Source organism: Archocentrus centrarchus, chromosome 17 (genome assembly GCF_007364275.1).
Source record: "Archocentrus centrarchus isolate MPI-CPG fArcCen1 chromosome 17, fArcCen1, whole genome shotgun sequence".
Taxonomy (NCBI): Eukaryota; Metazoa; Chordata; class Actinopteri; order Cichliformes; family Cichlidae; genus Archocentrus; species Archocentrus centrarchus.
Window position 1 is genome coordinate 28611711 of NC_044362.1, and position 12155 is coordinate 28623865.

At 39.0% G+C, this 12155-nt stretch overlaps 1 protein-coding gene across 2 annotated transcripts in view; it reads right to left on the reverse strand.

Moving 5' to 3' along the window:
- LOC115795488 (contactin-associated protein-like 4) overlaps positions 1 to 11841 on the reverse strand; it is a 128728-nt gene extending 116887 nt beyond the window's left edge. For both annotated transcript variants that reach the window (XM_030751435.1, XM_030751434.1), the window contains exon 1: positions 11699 to 11841. In XM_030751435.1, coding sequence (XP_030607295.1) covers positions 11699 to 11783 — 85 coding nt within the window. In that variant the 5' untranslated portion in view covers positions 11784 to 11841. The remainder of the gene's footprint in view (positions 1 to 11698) is intronic.
- Between the last annotated feature and the right edge of the window lie 314 nt (positions 11842 to 12155).

The following is a 12155-nucleotide window of genomic DNA, read 5'->3' on the forward strand; positions in this document are numbered from 1 at the left end:
TTCAATCTTACCTCACCTGTCCAAGCCTGCCCACCTGTCAATATCACCTTGTTGTCAAAATGATGACCATAAAAAACTGAGCCAATGTATTTTTAACATTAATCACAATAAATATCAAACAATGCATATTAAAGTGAATGCAATTTTTATTTTTAAATGAAAATATAATGTGCAATATTCTATTGCATCAACCACAGTAGCTAGAGGGTAGATCCAGAATTTGAAGTGGCAATAAGTTATCTGAGATGATGATTACGCCACAAGATGAATGGTTTCATTCATAACTTTTTCTAATGGGTGGCCTTGAAAAAAATAAACCCATCCAGCTGGTCCTAATGTCAATTGAATAACTGTAATCCTCTATCAGCTCCTCACTTACTGCTTCTTATGATATTAAATCCAGATTCATGCTGGTGGTTTCTTGTTTCCTCTATAACCTCGACTCCATCATATCCTGTTCATGACTCTATGCACATATTTCCAGAAATGATCCTAAAGAAGACACATGAAAAGGATTTATCATCAGCCACTTTTTTTCTCATCCTGACTCTCTAATATTGCGCTCATATGAATCATAAACAACCATGAGGTTTGCAACAAATCTCACCATATATTAACGCTCAAAAGCTTTACATTTAAATGTTTGTTCTTCTCTGTGCAAACAAGCAGCTCACTGAAAAGCAGTAAATTCCCCCAAGACAGGACTGTGCCACACCTGAAATATTCTCCTGAGTATACACCATCCTCAGCCTTTTCATTACCATATTAATGCTGGGATACTTTGTAAGCTTTTACATTTACGATTCCCTAATATTCCCCTAGAGCCTCCACAGCCTAAATGACACTCTTTTTAAAGAGCTTTCATTGAGTTTGCGATTCCGTAATTGAATTTACAATTCAGCATTCAGTATTTTAATGATTACCCTGTCTGTGTAAATAACCAAACCATGCTGTCTTTAATTTGATTTAATTAGTAAAACCACTAGTGCCCAGATAACTAAATCATAATAAGCTGTCTTTTGGTGTCTACCTCAATTTACCATGATAAATGCACAGACCAGTAGCTGGTGGTTATAAAAAATAAAAAAAAATCAGAATGAGACTGAATACAAATGAACAGCACCTCCACTTTCCCATGAGTCTTTTTCACATGACAAAATGTCTGACTCCCAAATAGCTTCTTAAACTGACTTTGAAGGTAGGACAGGATAGGACACCTCTCCTTCTCTCTGCAGGCAGAAAGTAAACTGACAACTAATAACAGCTTCAGGTTGAAAACTTCTCTCCTTGAGGACACAGAGAAACCAGTGAGTCACCGTCATCTAAATGCCAAGGAAAAATGCAAATCAGCACACACAAAGTAGGAGTATGGTGGTATTATCTGTCATTAGGCTAGGATTAAAGTCATTTAGTGTTCTTGAGATTATCTGTCATTAGGCTATGATTATAGCACACACTCCAGTGGCTCTAAATCAGCTCTGCGGGGAGATAAATACCTCAAGAAAGACTGATGAGACTGAGAAGTAGACGGAAAGCACAAGACTGGGAACATACCTGAAGATGATGACTGGAAAAGTGAGTGCAATCATTAGTCCGTCATGTGCGGACGATGAGTAATATGATTAATAACTGACGAGATAAGAAAAACTATTTCAGAGGCTGCTAAAAAAGATAGTGTCGCGTTAATAAATAATAGGCTGTGTGTTATCATAGCTGACCCATCTATTGATTGAAAACTGACTCCATATTTCTTCCATCAGTGCCCACACCACACCACCTACACTGGAGCTGAGAGCTCAGAGATGAGGAAGAGAGCAATTATGTCCACAACTGCAAGCTGTAACTGCAAGCTACAATATATTTTCATTCATAATGTTACACGGTCTGAAATGATGAGAGCCTCAGTCAATATGTCCATAAGTATTTGGACAATGACACAACAAATTTGCCTCTCTGCACCACAACAGTGGATTTTAAATCCAACAATCAAAATGTGATTAAAGTGCATACCTGAATTCAAGAGGTTTAGCAAAATTATTGTTATTAAATGTTTAGCCATTTTTAATACATAGATCCTCATTTGCAAAGGGAGCGACTTCTCCGGTTGCCAAAAGAAGTCCCTGCGTATAGACGACCCTCCTGCATCTTTCTTTTTTTTTTTTACCTCAGTAAATACTTTATTTCAATTAATTCATTAATTCTGAAGAAGTTTGCATAAAGGTTTATGGTCTGATTTGCTATTTAAGTCTTTTTTTAAAATACAGTGTCAGTGTGTCAGATGCAACTCTTGGTTATGATGTCTTACTTAAAACAAAAACAAAACAAAGCCACCCAAAAACATCTTAATGACAGAAATGTTGCACTCCAAGCTTCAAAATGACAGTTTACTAATCAGTGAATAGCTCCGCAGTTGCTGCATTCATCTTTTTATGTACAGTATCTTTAAAAAATGAACAAATAAAATAAAATAAAGGGCTGTAGGGGAGTTTTAAGTTGCGCAAGTGACCGATAGGTCAAATCTGCAACACGTCTAAGCAGTAGTTTTATAGCTATTATCTTCTGGTGCATAAGAAAGTATGCATTAAAATTTTTCTTTTTTTTTCACATTAACTGAAATGTGGTAGTTATAGTGAAGACAGAACAAACCACCAGAAACCTTTAATAAATACTGTAGTGCCTTTCAATTCACTGTGATAAACAGATTCAGCCAGACCTTGCCCCTGGCACTGAAACAAATGACTTGTGAAGTAAAGTCATGGACAATTATTAGATGAATGATGAACAATAGTGGGGGTTCTCTGGGGAATAAAAGGCTGAAGGACGACTTAGACTATTGGACTGAGCAACCTGTGGGCCTTTTTTTTTTTTTTTTTCCTTTCTTTCTTTGGGGCTCTTAGATGGCAGTCCAAAGCAGCAAAATCTTTCCATAGCCTTTAAAATCATTACTTGTATTTTTAGCTGCTCTCTGAACATACTAATTCATTATTGGGAAGTACAACAGCAGTTGGTTTTCCTTCATTTGTTCACCTTGCTCTTTCTAAAATGTTCTAAGAGCCTGGGCTTGCTAGATGTAACATGTCACTTTATGGAACAGATCCACACAGAATATATTTTGCGCTTGTGGCATGTGTTATCCTAATTTTTAAAACTAACAAGTTAATGTTTTCCACAGTCTTGTATTGTGCAGGATACCCAGGTATATTAATAGCTGCTGAAGTATGCTATATTTGGTGACTCATTTCTTTTCTTTTTGTCCTTCCAAGACAACGATGCCATCACCAGTCTACAAGTGGAAAATCCTCTAATTCTTATTTTAGTCACTGGTAACCAGCTAACCCTGCCCCTTCCTGTTTGGGGTTTTCCCTTGCCTCATGGCTTGCAAGCCAGTTTGCAATTGTGGCAGTCTTCTAAATCATTCAGCTGCTTCTCCAGAAAGGATCTTGTCTGGCAGTGGGACAGATGCAATCCCTTAACTTGGATGGCAGCTGGAGGCAGTAGTGCTTCTTGTGCTCTAGAGGTCTGCTGCAAGCTGGAGGGCCATTCCAACCAGAACCTGCAGCAGGTGGAGTATTGGTTAATTCTCTATGCTGACCTCATCGAGTCTGCAGAGCAGAACAAGGACTAACTTTGCTAGGTGCCATTCAAAATAGTGGAGTTGGAACTCAATAGCTATACCCCGTTAAATAAATACAAAAATAAAATAAAAAAACTGTGGAAAACATTGCCAGGCATGATGAATTTCGTGTTTCATTATTTTGTTTTCATGATTTCCATATTTATACACCCTGTGTTAAACCTGCCAGTTCAAAACTGTATCTGCAAAATTTGTGCATGTAAGCTTTAAAATACTGTATATAGGCTATACTTCATGAATTTGGAACAGTTGCCCCTTTATTTTCAAATGTCAAATATGGTTACTTTTTAACCAATATCTTTCACATACATTCCCTGTATTGCTGTAGTCATTTTAAAACTTGACAGTTTGAGTAATTTAACAGTAACTAAATTTACCATCAGTAAAACTGCATCTCATCTATTTTATTCCCTTCCCAAACAGCCCAGCTTTTATCTGTGTTTAAAACTTCTTCTAATCTGACTGTATACATACAATATGAGAAATTTTAAAGCATATTATATCCTTTGTTTTCTGACTACTACTGCACTTGAGCAAGCATTAATTTAGACTGTGAATACTTGGTAATCTACAGCTGCCGCCTGAGGGAGCAAAGACAGGGAGTGTCCTCTCCTCCTAGGAGAAACATTAGTGCATTTAGCAGAAGGTCAGAAGTGTCTCCTTCACTTCAGGCAGCTACATCTTCATATTAATGTGCTTACATAAACTTTAACCTCATGTTTGCTTAAAACACCCAGGGCCAATCTAATTAATTTAAACCTACACTGGGAAGAGAAACTTGCATAAATTTAATATATGCACCTACTCACTAAAATGCTCATGAAGCAGTTGGGCTCCATCGTGGTCATCACAGGCAATAACAGATTGAAATTGTCTTTTAAGGGCACACCAATGACTTTACTCAAGATGTTCAGTTTGCTTGTGGCTCTATAGAAAGTAAACCTTATGAGGTCTATGTAGGTATACATTTAGTTTGGAATGAGCAGCAGAGCAACAAAGAATCCCTCTTCCAGACTAAACACATGCAAAAGGTGTCATGAGTGTAACGGAGACCTGAAAAACACTGCACCTCTTTCAAACGACGCTTTACATGTTTCTTTGACCAAAACAGGAAGTGTTTGTTGGGGATGTTGTTCAACGGCATTTTATTGAATATGAAACAGACATAAAATTTCGATTTCATGATTTGCGTTTTCATCGTTTGCAGATTTGCAATTTCGTTTCAGATTTGTTTGTGTGGGTTTGTCAAGGAACATGCACATACATAAACAGGAAAAAAAAACAAACAAACATGGTCAGAAAAGATAAAATTAATTTTGAACCTCCTTATAGCACCTGTATTCAGGTGACTGGACATAAGACACTGAACAATGTCCAGTGGAATTTATTTACTTTAATTAGAGATAGCTTGTACTCAGCACCCAGCTTTGAATAATACAGGCTTTTGTGTTTCATTATTAGTACACAGGAGCCATGGGGAAATCAAGGCCAGTGGATCAATAACCAGAGTTTACCTCAGTTGTAAACATTCCTCAGTTGGTTTGTCCTTCCAAGCTGCTATGAAATCTTTGGATAGCAGTTAAACACTGTTTAGCTGTGTAGTTCACAGTAGCTAATGATAACAGCACCACAATGTAATAAAATAACAAATCTGATATGTTTTAATTGTACTGAAGCTCTGCTCTGATAAAAAGTGGTATTATCTGCAAAGATCAACAGTGCAAGATTTGAGGTTTTTTTTTTTTTTAACACCAACAGGTTCTTGTGTCTCGATAGAACACCAAAAGTAATTAAATAAGCTTCTAATTAATGTAGAACTATATTCAGGGCTGTGCTATACTTCCCAAATTGTGCTTAAGGAGACAACAAAATAAAACTGAACACAGTGAGAGATGAAAACTTTCTAAGGGTACAATTAGACTACAGAATAAAGAGAACAGTCTGTTCCAGGGTCTCTGCTCTGTTACAGTTTATGCTGTTATTGACAATAATGTTATTCAAGGATGTGGTAGCATAACTGGAGGATTGGGGATCTCATTTATATGGTCTGTTGTTCAGCCACTTTGGTCCAAATAGCTGACAGTAGCTCGGAGCAAGTTGGAGGGCCGCTCTAATTAGAACCTGCAGCAGGTGGAGAACGAGTTTGTTCATGTGCTGCTATGTTAAGCAACCAAGGCTGCAACACAGATCAAGAGCAACCGTGTCAACTGCCGTCCAGGTTCGTGTGCAGGATGAGAAACTCTCGATAAACTTAATATTGCTTAGTTATTTGTCATAAGGTAACTGACAAATAAAAAAAACTTAAAAAAAAAATAAGCAAGTTTGCTTTTGGTCAATTATTTCTTTGCTGTAACAATGCTTTGTGGCAATAAATGTTATACCATTGCAAAGCCTGTTTGTTTCCCCTTGAATGGAGCCTCATTTTTAAGGAAAATGCATTTGTGGGTTGAGCAGCAGAGTTGAGTATGTGGGTTGTGCCCATGAAAAACTTGCCAAATCTTCTCTGCCAATAACAAACAGCTTATTCTGCTCTTGTTTGGTGTCATTTATTGGAAAGAATGGCCATCCCACAACAGTGTGACCATCATGAGGAGGTGCCAGGCTGTTGTGGCTGTGTACGGTTCTTCCACATGGTCCTGAGGCCCCTGGTTGTTAAATGAATAAACTGTTAGATTGCCAATATTTCTTGTTTCTTCAGACTTCAATCATCGAATCCAGTAAACAACACCGAGCTGCTTGGCATTGGCAGGGAAGATTTGGCAAGTTTTGGATGGATGTAAAGTAGGCTGGTGAACAATGTGAAGCAACAATCTGCTTCAGAGTCAAACAAGATGCTGATGGAAATAAAACTGAAGGGAAAGGAGAATACAAGCTTATGCTCTGTTTGATACTGTGCTAAGAGCTTCAGCTGTCAAAATGACACTTCAGTACCAAGATTCTCAAATATGATAACACTTGTTTTAGTATTGGATCTCAAAAGACACTGGCACTGGAGATAACTAAGATAAGTAAAACTATACATGGAAGCATTCGTACAGAGTGACCAGGAGACACAGGATTAGAAACAAGTATATCAGAGGGACAGCTCAGGTTGAGCAGTTTGCAAGTGAGTAAGGGAATTAAGGCTGAGATGGTTTGAACATGTGCAGAGGAGGGATAGTGGATATACTGGACAAAGGATGTTGAAGATGGAGCTGCCAGGCAGGAGGAAAAGAGGAAATTCAAGAAAAGGTTCATGGATAGTGAAGGAGTACAAGAAGAGGGTTTGTGTGAGAAGAGGATGCAAGGGATAGGGTGAGGTGGAGGCAGACGATCTGCTGTGGCTGTGCTCCTAAAGGAAGCAACCAAAAGAAGAAAAACTATACATTGAATGAAGGAAGGAAATACAGCAGTATTTGCATTTAGGTAAGATCAAGGACAGACACCTCAAATGTCTCCAAGCACCTCAAGATGCATCCAAATGTGTACATAAATTCAAAGTACGAGTGTTTCAGTTGCGGACCTTCAACATGTCATCAAGTTTCTTGCCTAAAAAATTTACAGTTATGGTTTGTGAATGTTTTTTGAGGACTACTGCAACAACAGATGTGGCAGTTTCAACCACAAAGACTTAGGCCATCACGTTAGGGCTAACACAAAGTGTTAATAGCACCAGGAGTTAAAATAAATACATTTATATGGTATCAAAAATCATGGATTTGTTCTGACATCCCTACTCACAACATTTAGCTGAAGGTCCCTAACAGCCATCTTCTTCCACTTATCTAATTCAAGGTCACTAGGGGGCTGGAACCTATCCCAGGTGCCATAAGGTGAGAGGCAGGGTGCACCCTGGACAGGTGGCCACTCTATTGCAGAGCTAACACAGAGAGACAGTCACACATCACAGTCACACCTATGGGAAATTTAGAAGCATCAATTAACCTAAGCTAACAATGTCTTTGGACTGTGGGAGGAAGTCAGAGTACCTGGTAAGAACCCATGCAGACAACATGTAAATGTAACACCTTACTAATTACAGTAACTGGTCCAGATACTAATTTCAGCTATAAGAGAGCAGTGATAATTATATTACACTTTAGGACCACAGACCAGGAAATAAGTTTAAACTGGTTGGCAAGGATTTATTTACGCATTACAAAAATAGACTTTGACAGAAAACATGTCTCATACACCAGTTGGTGTATAAAGCTCTTTTAGTTCTTTTAACCAAAAAATATTTTAATGTAACGTTAGTTAAGTTGCCTGTTCGTTCAGTTCATGTTTGTTTTTTTGATCTTTTGAGTTAACTCACTGTTTAATAAATCTAGTTTAGTTCTATTGTTCCAAGATATATTTTGATTCTTCAGTTTTAATACCTACTTCTACTGAGTTTCCATGTTAGGACTCAATGTTTGTTATGTTTAACCGACAAAATAATTCACATTTGCAATAATACCAGTCACAGCATTACCACACATGGTCATTCAATATTAAAATGTTCAAAATGTATAAAACTCAAAATAATTCGGCAAAAGGCTGAACAGACTCTTAATACAAATTAAGTCTCTTTTGTCCCCCCTTCTGTTGTAAATCCTGTGCTAGTCTTGAATCCACTGCTGCTTGCAGGGAGGATAAATCCTACCAGTTCGGAAGGACAACAGTCAACGGAGAGCAGATGGCGTTTCGGGCCAAATGCACAGTCAGCTCGCCATCTTGTTTCACCGCATATGCGGTCCAACCTCAGCTTTAGCTCAACTTTTTATTAACCTTTCTTCAACCCAACTTTAATAGCCTAACACAAAGAACATAAAATATCAATAAAAAAGCAAAACATAGGGCTGCTTTAAACATCAGCAGAAGTCCATTTTCTTGCTTAATTGATGCTCATTAAGTTGGCACCAAGACAAGTCCGAACACTGAACTTATACCTCAAATTAACACACATCCACTGCAATAATCAGCTTTTAAATGCTAAACCAACACATCTTCCGCCTTAACTCGTAAATTTCAGCAAATAATCAATTTAACTTAACAAAATCCTTAAAAGAAATAAAAACATTTTTATAGACTCACCAAGTCCCATTCAGCAACACACAAAACATCTGAAAGGCCACGACAAAGTGGCAAAACAAAAAGCAACTTCTCAAAAGTGACATACTTTGCAGACCACTTTTTCTGCATCGCCCTTGGTTAGAACAGACAGAATCCGGGTGGCTGCTGCCAGTCACATGGGCCACCAAGTGACCTTTCAAAATAAAACCTCATACCAAATATGTATATACATATAGTTTTTAAAATCAACTAATAATCCATGAATTGCAGGTTCGTTTGTTTTTTTTAATCTTTTTAAACCTGTTTTTAACTCAGATGAAATAATAATAAAAATAATAAATGTTTGTTGACAAGTTTTCATCTAATAATGTACACTGTAACCTGCATTACCAAAAACTCCACACAGTAAGGCCCCACCAGATGATGGATTTGAACCTCGGACCTTCTTATTATGAGGCAACAGTACTAACCACTGTACCACAGTGCTACCCTCCCTAAGAGCCATAAAAAGTAATATGTTCGCATAATTCATAGTTTATTTTTACTGGCTTGTAATAGTAAAAATTAAAAAAAAAAAACTAAGCTAAACTAAGGAACAAGATTCAACACCTAATTTAGGTTCATGTTGCAATGAGGGACAGTTACTGTCTGTAGTTTGGATTAAACCTTTTAGTTACATGCTTGGCCTTTGCAATCACTCCACCGACCTGCCCTCACTGCTCTACTTTCACAAATTTTCAAAACACACAGAACTCAATCATGCTGTTAATATCAAAAGGTGATTAAATGCGCAGTGACTCTGCGGCCCTGCGGGTAGCTGTTTCACACACTGACTTTCTCGAATCTCATCACACAAACCACAGCGCTCCACTCCTCCGGCTAACAAGTCATTGGAGCACCATCTGTGGCTGTTAAAATATGTATTTCTACTTTGTTGTCATTTAGTACCACCGCCATAATAAACAGTGAACCGTCTCCAGAGGGGGGGTGGAGATGTAGATGTAAGGCTAAGTCTAAAACCTGCAGCTGGTATCTCCCCCCACTTAACTTATTATGCTGCTGTGGTTTATGGTCCATGCATGATGAGTGTGCTGCTGGGTCAGGCTGTGCAGCACAAACAGAGAGAGACAGACCGAGAGAGAGAAAGTGGGGCCAAAACTACTTAAAGCTGGACCAATAGAAAACTGATATATTACTGTCTACTGATAAGTAAAATGCTGTTAGAGGCTCTTTTTTTTTCCAACAACTTGACAGAAGCGGAACTGGGAGGGGAAAAAAAAGTGTATGGCATGAGTTTTCAAACCCAACTCACCGTTCGAGAACAAGTAGAAGGCAGCAGAAATGACCTAAAGAAGCAGTGTGATAGCAGAGAGAGTACAAATAGTGAGGAGAATAAAGTGATGTGGTCATGAAACACTAACAAGAGGACGGAAACGGCGCGATACAAGCAGCCGCTGTCTTCAGATGCAGCTGGAGAGCAGAGATCCAGGTAACGGAGGAGCACAACGAGATGGCATTACAGAGAGAAACAGAGCGAGAAGACGAGGAAGAGGAAATCTGTTGTTTAGAGACGGAGCTGACAGCAAACAGGAGAACACAAAGAGAGAACAGGAATGAGCAGACATGAGTGCATTTAAGCAGCTGGTGGAGAGGCACAGCAGGAGGAAAAGAGGCAGAAAGGAGACAATACAGCTGAACAGCTGAGAAAATTAAGCTATTTTTGGTAAAGCAGTAGATGCTTCTTTCATTGATATAAGAACAGAGCATCTGATAACTCAACGTCACCTTCACCCTTTCATAAAACCGGCTGCAGAAGAAGAAAGAATCTGACTGCCCATCAATCTCTTCACTGTATTTCACGTGACTGTCTTTCTATCAAGCTGCTGCAGAGCCAGTGATGGTGCACGTTGCTTCCTATGACACTTTTATGATTGACACATTATCATAAAATTGTGTTGTGATGTCAAGGGGAGGACCACAAGGGGCAAAGATGATGATGTTGGGTCTTCACGTAAGATAACATAAGGGAGAACATGAAATTCTGAGAGGGAGAAGAAATAAAAAAAAAATGAATAAATAAAATATCAGGTGATTATCAGGGAGACGTGGAAGAGGGAATAAAACCATGCAGAGAACTTTTCCATCTGCTCTAGTTAAAAACAACCACCTCTTATTACTCAGCAAGATTCATGTCAATTTATCTCCATTTCTGTCCATGAATTCCTCTCTTTGTTCAATTCCAATGCAGTGCAGGTGAACTCAGACCTGCCTTCACATTTCCAGCTGAGCTGAGCTATAAAATAAGTGCACAGTTAGATAAGGAAGTTATAGAATCAAATCACCTCTCCGTGTGTGTGTGTGTGTGTGTGTGTGTGTGTGTGTGTGTGTGTGTGTGTGTGTGTGTGTGTGTGTGCTAGAACAAACGTGGCTAAGCGCCAGGACGCTCATCACGGTGTGGTGAACACTAAATTAACTATGAAGCAACAAGGTTCCTTTATGCACACAGCAAATGAACTGGAATCTACCGCCTACAGGTGACATTAAAAGGTGAATATTTATGTTGGAATGATGGCACTCCAGAGGAACACCATCTTCGTTTACGTGGCTAAGCTCCCCGAGAGGAAATATTTTAACCTGACACCAGCTAAATAAAATAGATAATTGAATAGTCAATATGGAAAAGGTGAAATTTTGGTTTTTAAATGAGGTCATTTCACTTTATATATGCAACATTAATGCTGATAGAGTTCTAGTAAATAAGAGAAAATCCGATTACTCTTAATACATCAAACCAATTCTGTACACTGATGCGCAACAGAGGCGCGCCAATTCTCAAGGCTCTCACAAGAAACAGCACCTCATGATCATAAGTTTACCAAACAACCAAGTCAATATATCTGCACACAGTTTCGAAAAACTTATAATTTCCAGACAGGTAATGAAAGAAACTAAACACTCTTTTCTGGTTCGGCGCTGCCCGCACTCCCCGCGCCTCCTCCGGGAAAAGTAAGAAGCGCGCAGCCGGCTCACCTTCTCCAGTTGTCCCGTACGAGCTGAAGAGAAGCAGGGCGAGCGGAGCTATAATCCAAGCGGCTCTTTTAGTCCCCAGATCCATGATGAAGCGGCAGGAGGTTGCAGAGAAACCAGGCGGCTGCTGGAGGAGAGACGGTCGACCTCTCCTCTCCAGCGACAAGAGAGATCTCCTGAAGCGCGAAGGAAGGAGGAGGAGGAGGCGTAGGGGTAGAGAGAAAAAGAGAGAGGAGGGTTGGAGTGTGTTGTGCAGTCCCTGTCCAGTTTATCAGACCTTCAACATCTCTGCATGCTCGAGTCAAAATTAATTGTGCACAGGCTTTATGCATAGACTATAAATACGCAGCTCACAGACTATTTGAAAACTTTATTAATTTATTTATTTTCCCCACAGTGCGAGACATTTACCTTAGTTTTGCTACAAGGTGATAAAGAAATTCTTGTTACTCTATTTAAC